This window comes from Heterodontus francisci, unplaced genomic scaffold (assembly GCF_036365525.1).
Source record: "Heterodontus francisci isolate sHetFra1 unplaced genomic scaffold, sHetFra1.hap1 HAP1_SCAFFOLD_106, whole genome shotgun sequence".
NCBI classification, from domain to species: Eukaryota; Metazoa; Chordata; class Chondrichthyes; order Heterodontiformes; family Heterodontidae; genus Heterodontus; species Heterodontus francisci.
Genome location: NW_027140940.1, coordinates 5,367,217 through 5,383,805, shown reverse-complemented (window position 1 = coordinate 5,383,805; position 16,589 = coordinate 5,367,217). Strand labels below are relative to the sequence as shown.

The following is a 16,589-nucleotide window of genomic DNA, read 5'->3' as shown; positions in this document are numbered from 1 at the left end:
GGTGGAACCCAAACTGAGTGTCAGAACTGTCAATGATACCTTCCATAACTTTGCTGATGATTGAGAGAAGACTGATGGGGCAGTAATTAACTGGATTGTATTTGTCCTTTTGTCACAGAGAGAGAGAGGAAAAAAAGCAATGAAACAGGCCCTTCGGCCCTCCAAGTCTGTGCTGACCATCAACCACCCATTTATACTAATCTTACATCAATCCTGTACTCCCTACCACATCCCCACCTTCCCTCACTTCTCCTATCACATACTTACACTCGGGGCAATTTACAATGGCCTATTTGCCAATAAACCTGCGAGCCTTTGGCTGTGGGAGGAAACTGGAGGACCCCACAGAAACCCGCACGGTCACAGGGAAAACTTGCAAACTCTGCACAGGCAGTACCCAGAACTGAACCTGGGTTACTGGAGCTGTGAGGCTGCGATGCTAACCACTGCACCACTGTACCACCCGAAGTTGCAGGGCATACCTGGGCAATTTTCCACATTGTCAGTTAGGTGCCCATGTTGTAGCTGCATTGGAACAGTTTGTCTAAGTGCGCGAATAGTCCTGGAGTACTACTGTCAGGTGTTGTCAGGGCCCATAACCTTTGCTATTTATTTATTTAAGGAAGGATATACTAGCATTGGAGGCAGTTCAGAAAAGGTTCACAAGGCTGATTCCTGGGATGAAGGGGTTATCTTATCAAGAACGGCTAAACAGATTAGGTCTTTATTTATTGGAGTTTAGAAGAATGAGAGGTGATCTTATTGAAACATATAAGATTCTAAGGGGGCTTGTCAGGGTAGATGTTGAGAATATGTTTCCATTGGTGGGGAAATCTCAATCTAGGGGACATAGTTACAGAATAAGGGGGCACACATTTCAAACTGAGATGCGAAGGAATTTCTTCTCTCAAAGGGCGGTGAATCTCTGGAATTCTCTACCTCAGAGAGTTGTGGAGGCTAGGTCACTAAATGTATTTAAGGAGGAGGTATATAGATTTTTGAATTCTCAGGGTGTTGAGGGTTATGCGGAGCGGGCCCAAAGGTGGAGTTGAAGCCTGGGACAGATCAACCATGATCATATTGAATGCGGGGGGGGGGGGGGGGGGGTGGGGGGCAGTCTTGAGTGCCTGAAGGGCCTACTCCTGCTCCTATTTCTTGTGTTCTTATCCAGTGCCTTCAGACATTTCTTAATGTCATTTGGAGTGACTCGAATTGCAGATATCCTAACAAAAATCTTCCAAAGTTCTCTTGAGTCGGGAACCATTCCTTTACATTTGAATATTGTGCTTGTCACTCTACTATTTAAGAAAGGTGAGAGAGAGAAACCAGGGAATTAGAGACCAGTTAGCCTAACATCTGTTATCAGGAAATTACTAAAGTCTGTAATTAAATGTAGAGTGACTGAACACCTTGGAAAATTTTCAGCTGATCAGATGTAGCCTTCAGAGATCTGTAAAGGGTAAGGTGTCATGCTTTCGAGAATTGTGACAATGAAAAATTACAGACTGCAGCAGAAGAGTTATAAAAATTGACTTTGCCTTTCAAGAAAATGGAATGCACATGCATTCGGATATTGGCACATTGTCTATTTAGAACAAAGAATACCTTCAAAGCTAAGAGCTGTCCATTGCACCCATCCTACACCCATCCTGAAACATTCTTGAATCGAGTTGAATAAAAACAAGAAATGCTGGAAATAGTCAGCAGGTCTGGCAGCATCTGTGGAGAGAAGCAGAGTTAATGTTTCAGGTCAGTGACCCTTCATCAGAACTGGCAGCAGCTAGAAATGTAATAGGTTTTAAGCAAATAAAGTGGGGGTGGGGCAAGAGACAACCAGTCCAAGGGAAATTAGGGAGGGCAACAAATGCTGGCTGGGCCAGCGACGCCCACATACAAACAAAAAAAAAATCTGTGACTCTTCTGATGCCCTACATCATTTGGAAAACTTTCTCAACTTTGCTTCTAATTTCTACCCTTCTCTTACCTTTACATAGTCCATCTCTGACACTTCCCTTCCCTTCTTCGACTTCACTGTCTCCATCTCTGGGGATAGGCTGTCTACCAATATCCATTATAAGCCCACTGACTCCCACAGCTACCTCGACTACACTTCTTCACACACTGCCACCTGTAAAAATTCCCTTCTCTCAGTTTCTCCGTCTCCAACGCATCTGCTCTGATGATCCACGACTGCGCTTCTGCTATGTCTTCCTTTTTCCTCAAGACAGGACTCCACCCACCCAAACCCCCCTCCACTGTGGTTGACAGGGCCCTCAACCATGTGAGGCCCAGTTCCCGCACCTCTACCCTCACCTCTTCCCCTCCCTCCCGGAAGTGCGACAGGGTTCCCCTTGTCCTCACTATTCACCCCACCAGCCTCTCCACATCCAAAGGATCATCCTCTGCCATTTCTGCCACGTCCAGCGTGATGCCACTACCAAACACATCTTCCCCTCCCTTCCCTGTCAGCATTCTGAAGGGATCGTTCCCTCTGCAAAACTGTGGTCCACTCCTCCATTACCCCCAACACCTTGTCCCCTTCCCACAGCACTTTCCCCTGCAATCACAGGAGGTGTAATACCTGCTCATTTACCTCCTCTCTCTTCACTATCCAAGGCCACAAACACTTCTTTCAGGTGAAGCAGCGATTTACTTGTAATTCTTTCAATGTAGTATACTGTATTCGCTGCTCACATTGTGGTCTCCAAATACACTGGGGAGACCAAACACAAATTGGGTCACTGCTTTGCAAAGCACTTCCACTCAGTCCAAAAGCATGGCCCTGAGCTTCCAGTTGCTTACCATTTCAGCACATTCCCCTGCTCTCATGCCTACATCTCTGTCCTGGGATTGCTGCAGTGTTCCAGTGAACATCAATGCAAGCTCGAGGAACAGCATCTTAGTTACTGATTAGGAATGCTATAGCCTGCCAGACTGAACATTGAGTTCAATCATTTCAGAGCATGCTGTGTCTTATTTTTAGTTATTTTCTTATTTTATTTTTTTCTTTATTTGTTTATTTTATTTTATTTTGTTTCATCGTTCATTCTTTTACCATGTGCCTAGCCACTGCTTTTTTAATGTTTGTGCTTTGGGCCAGGCTGTTCTATTCTTCTGTCAATTGACACCCTCTCTGCACTAATGCTTTTTCTTTTACCACACCATTAACATACCGTTTGTTTTTGCCCCATGATCTTCTGATCAGTTATTCTCTGTGACCTTGTCCTATCAACACCTTCTCTTTGGTTATCTCTTGTCCCACCCCCACTTTATTTGTTTAAAACCTATTACATTTCTAGCCTTTGCCAGTTCTGATGAAGGGTCACTGACCTGAAACGTTAACTCTGCTTCTTTCTCCATAGATACTGCCAGACCTGCTGAGTATTTCCAGCATTTCTTGTTTTTATTTCAGGTTTCCAGCATCTGCAGTATTTTGATTTTATTATTATCTTGAATTGAAAGGGTTCTCCTGAAACAAAGAAGGTGTGAAGAAGCCACATCTTGGGCCACTGTGGGTCACCATAGGGAGGGAGAGCTGTGTCTCCCAACAGAGGCAAGACATAAGACTATTTTGACCTTAAAAATAGCTCCCTGAAGGCAGATAGAGAGAGAGAGAGACCTAGAAAGAAGCATCACCAAACAACTTGTCCAGGTAAGGGCTGAGAAAATCCAGCAAACCATAAGGGAGGCACCCTGCTGTAAAATTCTACATTTTTAACTTCTGCAGCAGTGAAATTGGAAATGATCTTTTGTCTTCAAACTAAACTTTCAACCCAGAAAGAAATCTACAAATACCACAGGCCTGCATCTAACGAGAGCTTGACTATAGAGATAATTCAACAGGTTTACCATGAACCCTGGAACCCTATCTCACCTGAAAACTACTTGCCCCCTTTCCTATCTTTCTGTATCTTCTTGTGTTCGTGTGCGAGTGAATGCGTGAGTGGATGCGGTTCTGACAATTTCAGAATAAGGTGTATTGTTCAATAAATAATTAATCTTCTGCTTTAAACCTGGAAGAATATCTATCACTGACTGTTTATTTTACCAATAAAACACTAAGGGGTTATACCTGAATTACAAAAACACTTGCAGCGGTCAGGTGGGAGATGAACAGTGGGAACCACCCAAACCCTTCACTGTGTGGCTGCAACAGGAGATCGTGGCAGAAGAACCTGATTTTATATTTGGAGAAGTGCTGAAAGTATTCAACGGGGGAATGTCTATGGATATTATTTATATGGACCTCCAGAAGGCATGTGATCAGTCTCTCAGAAGAGACTGTTGAAACTCATAGAATTGAAGATAGATTATTGACCAATTTAGGAAATTGGCTGAGTGACAGGAGACAGAGAGTAGGGATAATGGGCAGGTAATCTGATTGATAGGATGTGACTAGTGGTGTCCTGCAAGGTTTGTATTGGGACCTCAACTATTCACTGTATTTATTAACAACTTAGATAACAGATTAGAAAGCCACATATCCAGATTTACTGATGACACAAAGATTGGTGGCATTATAAGCTGTGTAGATGGAAACCGAAAATTACAATGATATATCAATAGGCTACGTGAATAGACAAAACTGTGGCAAACGTATTTCAGTATAGGCAAGTGTGAGGTCATCGACTTTCTAAAATGGATAGAGCGGTACTTTCCAAATGGCAAAAAGCTAGAAACAGTGAAGGTCCAAAGAAACTTGGAAATCCATGGACTTGACTATTAAAATATAATGAACAGGTACTAACAATAATGAAAAAGGAGAATGGAATACTGGTCTTTATATCTAGAGGACAAGAAAACAAGGGGGTAGAAGTTACACTACAGATATACAGAGCCCTGGTTAGACCACACCTGGAGAACTGTCTTCCTAAGGAAGAATCTATTAGCGTTGTAAGGAGTATAGCGTAGATTTATCAGAATGATATCTGGATTCCAAGGGTTAAATTACAAGGAGAGGTTACACAAACTAGGCTTGTAATCCCTGCTTTTTGCAAAGTTAAGGGGTGATTTGATCAAAGTTTTCAAGATATTAAGGGGAAGAGATGGGGTCAATAGAGAGAAACTATTTCAATGAAACATGGAGTCTAGGACTAGGAGACGTAGTCAAAAAATTAGAACCAGTCCTATCAGGAGTGAAATTACACAACACTTCTACACACAAAGAAACTCTCTTCCACAAACAGAAAGTGATGCCATATCAATTGTTGATTTTAAATCTGATATTGATAACTTCCTGTTAACCAGGGGCATTAAAGGATACGAGGCAAAGAGGGGTATATAGAATTAGATCACAAATCAGCCAGGATATCACTGGATGATAGAACAGGCACCAGGGGCTAAATGACCTTCTCCTGTTCCCTCAAAGGAATCAATAGGAAAACATTTAAAGAATAGAAAGGAAAACAGCGCATTTCTTCATAGGTTTTGCAGACTATTGAGAATGAAGATAAGATGCGGGGGAGGCCGGAGTTGTAGGAAAGCTCCTGGAGTCTGTGTTTCAGTTTTGAACTAGTGACCATTTAGAGATACAGGGGATTGTTTGGGGAGTGGGGTTCGGGTGCGGATCTGGGGAGCTGGAGCTGATAAATTGAAGGTCAGTCATGTTTAGCAAACTTGTCCCCTGTTTTTAAGAAGTGACTATACAGGTTGTTGGAATGTGATACACGTGTTTCTCTGTTTTCAGAAGTTGTTTGGTAATGTGACTCACAGGAGGTTTCAGCTGTTTGGTATCAGAGGAAATGTAACAGTCTGGATAGAATACCGACAATGTGTTTAGTTTTCTCCATTTGTGTTCACAGATCCGAACTCCACAATCACTGATTTCCTGATAAAGTGCGACGATTACCAGCTGTTCAAGTTGATGAAATTCTACCGGGACAGACTAGAACAGGCGATTGAAGAAGGAGTGGAGGGACTCAGTCTCATATTAACAGGCGAGGACCATTTCACTGGACAAGAGTATCAAGTAAGTGGGAGGGATACAAAATGAAGTTTATTTATTCTAACGTCACAGAACTGATAGAATATAATAACATGGGAGCAAAGAAAATGCTGGTTGACAAATGACCAAGGTCTGACTCACCTTCTAACATCCGGGAGTCACATACTACACTGATAATGGAGTTGTTAATTGTTAACTGATCTCTATCAGCTAGTCTACAACAGACCCAGGTATGTGGAAAAGCCCAGAGGTGGAGAGCTTTGGGAACCAGAGGTCTAAAGTCACCTGTTCCTTCCAAGCGTGTTACACTCACCACGTTTGGGTACAGTGACATAGTGATCATGTTACTGGATTGTTATACCAGAGATCTGGACCAATAATCCAGACACCTGAGATCAAATCTCACTGTGGCAGTTTGTGAGTTTGAATTCATTAAATAATATTGGATATTCGTCAAAACCCATCTGGTTCAGTAACATCCTTTAGGGAAGGAAACCTGCCGTCTTTATCCAGCCTGACCTATCTGTGACTCCAGACACAGGGGTGTGGTTGACTCTTAACTGCCCTCTGAAATGGTCTGGGAAGCCACTCAAACTGCTACAAAAAGTATAATAGTAAAACCAGGTGGACCGACCAGAATCATATTCTGTCACACAGCCAGTTGACCCTCCAAAGTTGACCCTCAGTAACATCTGGAGACTTGGAAAAAAATTGAAAGAACTTATCCCACAGTTTAGTCATGCAACAGCCTGATCTCGGTATGATTCTTAGAGTATAAACATCAATCAACATGCCAGACTCCTCCATCAATATTCCTAGGTATATCCTTTCCAACCAGACAGAGCAATGGGAGATGTTGGCCCAGTGATTTACAGTAAACACAGAGTTGGTCATGAGGGTCTGGATCCCATGAAATCTCATGACCTGAGGTCAGACATGGACGAGGAAACCACTTTCTCATGATTGTCCTCCCTCAGTTGATGAATCTGTATTCCTTCATGTCACGTGGAAGAAGCAAGGGCCCAGAATTTACTCTGGAGGGGGTGAGGGTGGGGAATCTTCAATGTCCATCAAGAGTGGCTCGGTAGAACCACTCCTGACCGAGCTGGCCGATCCTGAAGGACGTATCTGGCAGACAGGGCATGCAGAGGGTGGCAAGAGAACCAACAGAAGGGAAAACATCTACCTGTTCTCACCCATCTACCTGTTGCAGATGTATCTGTCCATGACCGTATTGGTAGGAGTGATCACCACACAGTCCCTGTGGAGACTAAGTCACGTTTGGGAACTGAAGACTCCTCCATCATGTTGTGTGCACTACCACTGTTCTAAATGTGATGATACAGAATAGATCTATCATCCAAAACTGTGCATCCATGAGGTGCTGGGAGCCACGAGCAGCAGCAGAATGATATTTTACTACATTCTGTGACCTCATGGCCTGTCGTATCCCTCACTTTACCATTACCATCAAGCCAGGGGACCAACTCTGGTTCAATGAGGAGAGTAGGAGAGCATGTCAGGAGCAGCACCAGGCAAACTGAAATTGAGGTGCCAACATAGTGAAGCTACATCACAGGACTACATGCTGAACAGCAGAAGTGGCATGCTGTAAACAGACAAGCGATCCCACAACCAACAAATCATAAAACTTCATAGTCCTGCCACACCCAGTCATATAGTGCTGGACAATTAAACAACTAACTGAAGAGGACGTTCCACAAACATCTGCATCGTCCATAATGGCGGAGCCCAGAGTGCAGAAAACAAAGCTGAAGCATTCGCAGCCATCTTCAGCCAGAAGTTTCAAGTAGATGATCCACCTCTGCCTCCTCCTGAGGTCCACACCTTCACAGATGCCAGTCTTCAGCCCGTTTGATTTACCCTACATGATAAAAGGAATGGCTGAGCGCACTGGACACAGCAACTTCTATGAGCCCCAGCGATACCACATCTGCAGTGCTGAAGAAGTAAACCAGATCTCTAAGAAGCTGTTCCAATGCTTGCAGCTGCCTGACAAATTGGAAGAATTGCCCAGGTCAGTCCTGCTCCACAAAAAGCAGGACAAATTCAATCCAGTCAATTACCATCCCATAGGCTACTCACAATCATCAGCAAAGTGATAGAAGTTGTCGTCAACAATGCTCTCAAGCGGCACTTACCAATAATCTGCTCATCGATGCTCAGTTTGGGTTCCACCACAGACATCCGGCTCCAGACCTCATTACGGCCTTGGTCTAACCCTGGATAAAAGAACCAAATTCCAGAAGAAAGGCGAGAGTGTTGGCCCTTGACATCAAGACAACATTTGACCGAGTGTGGCATCAAGGAGCCCTCGTAAAACTGAAGTCAATGGTAATCCGGGGGAAAACTGTCCACTGACTGGAGTCACATCTAGCACAAAGGAAGATGTTTGTGGTTGTTGGAGGCCAATCATCTCAGCTACAGGACATCACTACAGTAATTCCTCAGGGCAGTGTCCTCGGCCCAGACATCTTCAGCTGTTTCAGCGATGACCTTTCCTCCATCATCTGGTCAGAAATGGGGATGAAGATTGCACCATGTTCAGTTCCATTTGCAACTCCTCAGATAATGAAGCAGTCTGTGCCCACATAGAGAAAGACCTGGACAACATTTAGGCTTGGTCTCATAAATGGCAAGTAACATTCGTGCCATACAAGTACCAAGGCACAGATCAGGAGTGTGATGGAATATTCTCCATTTGCGTGGATGAGTGCATCTCCAGCAACACTCAAGAAACTTGGCACCATCCAGAACAAAACAGCCTGCTTGATTGGCACCCCATCCACCACCTTAAACATTCGCTGTCTCCACCATCGACGTACAGTGACAGCTGTGTGCACCATCTACAAGATGCACTGCAGTAATTCATCAAGGCTCCTTCGACAGCACCTTTCAAACCCATGACCTCTACCACCTAGAAGTATAAGGGAAGGAGGTGCATGGGAACATCACCACCTCCAAATTCCCCTCCAAGTCACACACCATCCTGACTTGGAAATATATTGTCATTCCTTCATCGTCACTGGGTCAGAATCCTGGAACTCTAACAGCAGTGTGGGTGTACCATCACCACATGGACTGCAGCGGTTCAGGAAGGCAGCTCACTGCCACCTTCTCATGGGCAATAAATGCTGGCCAGGTCAGAGGCATCCACATCCCATGAATGAATAAATAAAAACTGTCATATCTTAAATTACACTAATAGTGCATCTCAAAATGTTATTTTCTGAAATATATCTGTCTAATTCACATTTGAATGACTCAATACTAACTACAACTTCCCTAGGAAGTATGTCCCACAGACTGACTGTTCACTCTGTAATATTATTACGAGAGATTAGTTGTGAATTTACCCTCCTTGAAGCTCAGGCTGTGTCCTCTGTTTCTACTGTACTGGACAAAGTGAAACAGCAATCATATCACCTCTCAACATTCTCTTTTCCAGTGAGGACATTCCCAGATTACACAATAGTTCCTCAATTCCAACCCACTCCCTTCTCTCAGTTATTCTACTTCCTCTTTTCAGTAGCAACAATAATCTTTGTGTACTGAGGCAACCGGAATTGTACACAGTCATCTAAGTGCAGTCACATGAATGATTTTATGAACTGACAGGATTATCTCATTCTTTCAGCTCAGTATTGTGCTGTTACTACACCCCAACATGTAATTTGCTTCCACGCAGCCACTGAGAATTGTTGAAATGTTAGATCTTCGAATTGCAGATTGTTAAAGGAAAATAAACCGGAAAATAGGAAAGAATGGATAAAATGGCAAATACCATGAATTTGAAACAATGTTCTGAAGAGGTGAAAATATCAGTGGATCCGTCAGTATCTGTACAAAGTACAGGGTAGAGGTTCAAGTATAACTGGATTCTGGATGAAAACAAAGGGAAGAGTTTTAGTAGGACTGGGAACAAGGAGTGAACAGAGGCAACAGACAGGATTCAGAGGGAAGGCAGTGAATTATCCAGGAAACGACTTCATAGTAAATTGGGGAACTTTAGATGACAAAAATAGTCTGTGGGTTAAACAAAAGCCATTTAAACACAAAGAGCTGAAATGATGAAAATGTGAGAAACACAAAACGGGAAAACAACCCAAAAAATAACTGAAGGGACAGAATAACCTGGTTTCACATTAATGCTGTGCATTTAATTCATCACATACTTACAGTCTTGAAGACTTCCATCAACTCATCCCTTAATTTTCTCACTTTGCAGGAATGATTCCTAAATTCTCAAATCCCTACATTAACTCCTTAGTCCCTGGTAACATCCTGATGAATCTGCAGGACAGTGTCTCGATTGTTTTATTTAATTCTGATAATGACGTGTCAAAAACTGTTCACAACCTGATCAGTTACTTTCCCCTGTGCCATTGGTGTGGAACTTCACTTCGCAGGTGGAATATCAGTAAATTGAGCTCATTCTCTGTGTAATTTTCTGCCCATGTGCTCTTGGATTAATCTGCATATAAAGTATATAGCTAACCTAATGTCATCAAATCAGAGTCAATTTAAAACACATTTCTCCCCATAAATAAGGAAGCTAAACATCCAAACATCATTGGAAAAGAGCACAGTTGTATTAGCTAACAAACAAGTAAAACAGTGCACAATGCCAATGTGAATTACTTTTGTTGACAGAATAGAGCTAGCTACACCATGTGATAACATTACATTAGCATATAGGCAGCGAGCTAAACTATTTTGTGATAAAAACCAGACTGTGAGAAGCAACAGTCTCTTTCCCAAGCTGAATGGAACAATCTTTTTTTCAAATTCAACACCATGTTCTTGTTTTTTTTTATTTCCAAAATATACTTTATTCATAAAAATCTGTAAAAATTACATTGCCAAACAGTTTCCAAACAGCACCAAAAAATACAAACATTGCAAGGGAGATCAGTTTCCTTCAATACTGTCATGAGTTTCTTCCCAACCCTTCCGTTTCACAATTGTCATGTCAATTACAGTTTTACATTTACAGCAATTGAGAATATTAACGATACAGTTCGAGGAGTTTCCCATGGATCCAGCACCTCAGTCCAGCTTGGTGGGGGAACCTTACACTGTGGTCTTTCCCCATTGAGCATGTTCTTGTTTAATGGGTAAGAACAAAAACGGGAAAAAACATGAACGTGGAATTAGAATTCACAGCTACTTCCCAAGTCATTGAGGACACTTAATGCACATTAGACTTTACAAAATGTGTTCCAGTCCAAAACTTGAATGAGATGTGACTGTGTAGATTGATGTCCTTCACAAAGTTAACACCAGAAGCAGCGCAATATCGCTGCGGTCTTTGTGAAACGGTTCATTTACTCAACTTCCCATCATCCTCCTTTCTCGAATGTTAAACCAGTATTCTGGGGGGAGTTTCTCGTCTGTTTCGGTCAGAGGTGTTTTTTTTAATGAAAGGAATTGTTGTCGTTCTGGATCACTCTTCCCAGCAGGTTTTCTCTAACACACACACCCCACCTGTGCTGTGTCTCAAATTGTTCTTCCCTCCCTCCCCCATCCTCTTCATAACTGAACTAAGTTTCTTTAAAGTTTTGGGGTTTGACATTACAGTTTATTAATCTTTACTTCCTCCAAAAGAGCTAGAAAGCTGGCGGCCATTAACCCGGGCCTGTCACCGGGAGAAGCTCCACACTTGCCGTCCCGTGGGACCGGTAGCTTCTTATAGGAGGGTGTTTCAAAAGCAGTTGCGCCCACCTGCCAGCTCAGTCCCTCCCAATCCCCACCCTCCGGCTCCATCCCTCCCAATCCCCACCCGCCAGCTCTGTCACTCCCAATCCCCACCCTTTGGCTCTGTCCCTCCCAATCCCCACCCTCTGGCTCCGTCCCTCCCCGACCTCCACCCACCGATATGCTGTCGATCACGATGATCCCCTACTCTATCTATTTAACATTGCCAGTCTGTATCCCTACTTCAGCCCATCTCCTGCTGAGCCCTCGTCCATGCCTCCAGACACGACTATTCCAATGTTATCCTGCCCAGCCTCCCACCTTACACACTCTGTAATCTTCAGCTACTCAGAGTCTGCTGCCTGTACCCTGTCCCCTCCAGGTCCCATTTCTGATGTCACATGTGTGCTCACACATCGAGAATGGCTTCTAACCCTCAGGCCTTCAGTTTAAAATTCCTATCCTTTTGTTTAAATAACTCGATGGTCCTGATGCTTCCGATCACTGTAACCTCCTTCAATTCTCGTACCACTGGAATTTTTCATTGCTCTGACAGTGTCCTCTTGTGAAGCCCTTCCTTCACATCACCACTGGTGGCCAATCTTTCAGTTACCTTGTGCCCCACGCTCTGAAATTCACTCCTGAAACCGATCCCCGTCCCCTCCTTCTTAAAACTTATCTTTTGTTATGTTTTGGTCACCTGTGCCAATTTATCCTACTTTGGCTTGGGCCTGTTGTCTGATTCCGTCTCTGTGACGCATCTTGGGTTGTTTCTCGATGTTAAAAATCCTATATTAAATGTAATCTGTTGATGGAAGTCCTGACTATCCATTGCTGGATATGTTCTCTCGGTTACTGAGGTTTCATACTGGCAGTGGGTGTACAAAACATTGAGTATCTGACATTTCAATTACTGAGGGGAATATGTATGGAGTGATTGGATTTTCAGTATTATTATTATTGGTCAATTCTCCTGACTGATAAATCAACAGGGGTTGTTTCGATTGGTTAGTGATAATTTCTCAGACAGTTTTCTCGCTGTTTCCCTCAGTTCAGAATCATCCTTCCCTGTCACTTGAGTTCTGATTCACTGCTGTTTTATTTCTGAGTAAATCACAAAGTGTGACAGCAGGAAATAAGTGTGAGAAACAAGTGGATCATATTGTCAATCAGTATCTGATGTCATGTTGGATACTGAACGACAGAGAAAACTAATCCCATTAAAATACTGCAGATTCTTAGTGATTCCTCACTCTCCTAGAACAATACATCTGATTTTGAATTTAGTTTTATCACATTTATTTGCCATTAATGTCTGAATCAAGATGTTTACAGAATATTCAGCCCATGTTCAGAATGGATCAGTACTCGGCCCAGTGACTGCTTTCTGTGCTTAAAACTGAGAATTCAGATATTCATTATTATTCTTTACAGAAAGTCACTGAGCTCGTGGAGAAGGGAAACCGGGCGGACAGTTCCAAACTTCTCCTAAATCTGGTGATGGAGAAAGACTCTTGGGCCCGAAGGCTGATGTGGGAATCCTTTGTGAAAATGTGCGACAGATTACCAAAGTTGGAGAAAATACTGAAAGAAATACAGGAACTCGGTACGGTAAAATCACACACTGAATTCAACTTCAGATTCAAACATTGCAGAATTTACTATAATATTACACAAATCTGATTTCATGAAAATTGATTGATTTAAACAGGTTGTGATTCATTTGATTATATGGACATCGCAGGAGGTTTATCTGAAATACCCAGTGACCTGAAAGGTAAGTGATGACATGGAGATTTCAAACTGTTTATTTCACTTCCCAGAATCAGAATGATTGACTGTAGCCGTTTGTTTCAGAGATTGACAGAATCTGGGAATCAGAAAATCAAAGGCTGGAGAAACAAGATTGAACATCACTTGATCCCTTGCCCCCACTATTTAGTTTAAAGCCCACTCTACTGCCCTAGTTATACGATTTGCCAAAACACTGGACCCAGCACGGTTCAGATGAAGACTGTCCTAATGGGACAGCTCCCACTTTTTGTTTTTTTATTCATTCATGGGATGTGGGCGTCACTGGCCAGGCCAGCATTTATTGCCCATCCCTAATTGCCCTTGAGAAGATGGTGGTGAGCGGCCTTCTTGAACCACTGCAGTCCATCTGAGGTAGCTACATCCACAGTGCTGTTAGGAAGGGAATTCCAGGATTTTGACCCAGCAACAGTGAAGGAACGGCGATATAGTTCCAAGTCAGGATGGTGTGTGACTTGGAGGGGAACTTGCAGGTGGTGATGTTCCCATGCATTTGCTGCCCTTGTCCTCCTGGTTGGTAGAGGTCACGGGTTTAGAAGGTGCTGTCTAAGGAGCCTTGGTGCATTGCTGCAGTGAATCTTGTAGATGGTAAACACTGCTGCCACTGTGCGTCAGAGGTGGAGAGAGTAGATGGGGTGCCAATCAAGCGGGCTGCTTTGTCCTGGATGGTGTAGAGCTTCTTTAGTGTTGTTGGAGCTGCACCCATCCAGGCAAGTGGAGAGTATTCCGTCACACTCCTGACTTGTGCTTTGCAGATGGTGGACAGGCTTTGGGGAGTCAGGAGGTGAGTTACCCGCCTCAGGATTCCGAGCCTCTGACCTGCTCTTGTAGCCACGGTATTTATATGGCTACTCCAGTTCAGTTTCTGGTCAATGGTAACCCCTAGGATGTTGATAGTGGCGGATTCAGCGATGGTAATGCCATTGAATGTCAAGGGGAGATGGTTAGATTCTCTCTTGTTGGAGATGGTCATTGCCTGGCACTTGTGTGGCGCGAATGTTATTTGCCACTTATCAGCCCAAGCCTGGATATTGTCCTGGTCTTGCTGCATTTCTACATGGACTGCTTCAGTATCTGAGGAGACACGAATGGTGCTGAACATTGTGCAATCATCAGCAAACATCCCCACTTCTGACCTTATGATTGAAGGAAGGTCATTGATGAAGCAGCTGAAGATGGTTGGGACTGGGACACTACCCTGAGGAACTACTGCAGTGATGTCCTGGAGCTCAGATGATTGACCTCCAACAACCACAAACATCTTCCTTTGCGCTAGGTATGACTCCAGTCAGAGGAGAGTTTTACCCCGATTCCCATTGACCTCAGATTTGCTAGGGCTCCTTGATGCCATACTCGGTCAAATGCTGCCTTGATGTCAAGAGCAGTCACTCTCACATCACCTCTTGAGTTCAGCTCTTTTGTCCATGTTTGAACCAAGGCTGTAATGAGGTCAGGAGCTGAGTGGCCCTTACGGAACCCAAACTGAGCGTCACTAAGCAGGTTATTGCTAAGCAAGTGCCGCTTGATGGCACTGCTGATGACACCTTCCAGCACTTTACTGATGATTGAAAGTAGGCTGATGGGGCGGTAATTGGCCGGGTTGGACTTGTCCTGCTTTTTGTGTACAGGAAATACCTGGTCAATTTTCAACATTGCAGGGTAGATGCCAGTGTTGTAGCTGTACTGGAACAGTTTGGCTAGGGGTGTGGCAAGTTCTGGAGCACAGGTCTTCAGTACTGTTGCCAGAATATTGTCAGGGCCCATAGTTTTTGCAGTATCCAGTGCCTTCAGTCGTTTCTTGATATCAAGCAGAGTGAATCGAATTGACTGAAGTCTGGCATCTGTGATGCTGGGGACTTCAGGAGGAGGCCGAGATGGATCATCAACTCGGCACTTCTGGCTGAAGATTTTTGCAAATACTTCAGCCTTACCTTTTGCACTGATGTGCTGGGCTCCCCCATCATTGAGGATGGGGACATTTACGGAGCCACCACCTCCACTTAGTTGTTTAATTGTCCATCACCATTCATGGCTGGATGTGGCAGGACTGCAGAGCTTAGATCTGATGCGTTGGTTATGGGATCGCTTAGCTCTGTCTATCGCATGCTGCTTACCCAGTGTGGCATGCAGATAGTCCTGTGTTGTAACTTCACCAGGTTGACACCTCATTTTGAGGTATGCCTGGTGCTGTTCCTGGCATGCCCTCCTGCACTCTTCATTGAACCAGGTTTGGTCTCCTGGCTTGATGGTAATGGTAGAGTGGGGGATATGCCGGGGCATGAGGTTACTGATTGTGGTTAAGTACAATTCTGCTGCTGCTGATGGCCCACAGTGCCTCATGGATGCCCAGTTTTGCATTGCTAGATCTGTTCGAAATCTATCCCATTTAGCACGGTGGTAGTGCCACACAATGTGAAGGCGGAACTTCATCTCCACAAGGACTGTGTGGTGGTCACTCCTACCAATACTGTCATGGACAGAAGCATCTGCGGCAGGCAGATTGGTGAGGACGAGGTCAAGTACGTTTTCCCCTCTTGTTGGTTCCCTCACCGACTGCCATATACCCAGTCTAGCAGCTATGTCCTTTAGGACTCTACCAACTCGGTCAGTAGTGGTGCTACCGAGCCATTCTTGGTGATGGACATTGAAGTCTCCCACCCAGAGTACATTTTGTGCCCTTGCCACCCCCAGTGCTTCCTCTAAGTGGTGTTCAACATGGAGGAGTACTGACTCATCAGCTGAAGGAGGACGGTAGGTGGTAATCAGTAGGAGGTTATCTTGCCCATGTTTGATCTGATGCCATGAGACCTCATGGGGTCCGGAGTCGATGTTGAGGACTCCCAGGGCAACTCCCTCCCTACTGTATACCAGTGTGCCACCACCTCTGCTGGGTCTGTCCTGTGGGTGGGACAGGACATACTCGGGGATGGTGATTGCAGTGTCTGGGACATTGTCTGTAAGGTATGATTCCGTGAGTATGATTATGTCCGGCTGTTGCTTGATTAGTCTGTGGGACAGCTCTCCCAACTTTGGCACAAGCCCCCAGATGTTAGTAAGGAGGACTTTGCAGGGTCGACAGGGCAGGCTTTGCCATACTATCCCCAGTTCTGGTGCC

The 16,589-nt window shown here is 44.2% G+C and overlaps 1 protein-coding gene across 1 annotated transcript in view; it reads left to right on the top strand.

Moving 5' to 3' along the window:
* Positions 1–16,589, top strand: part of LOC137361460 (NACHT, LRR and PYD domains-containing protein 3-like) — a 71,393-nt gene that overhangs the window by 21,978 nt on the left and 32,826 nt on the right. The window contains 3 exon segments of the mRNA XM_068026322.1: positions 5,802–5,968; positions 13,097–13,268; positions 13,374–13,439. Of these exon segments, the coding sequence (XP_067882423.1) occupies positions 5,802–5,968; positions 13,097–13,268; positions 13,374–13,439 (405 nt within the window).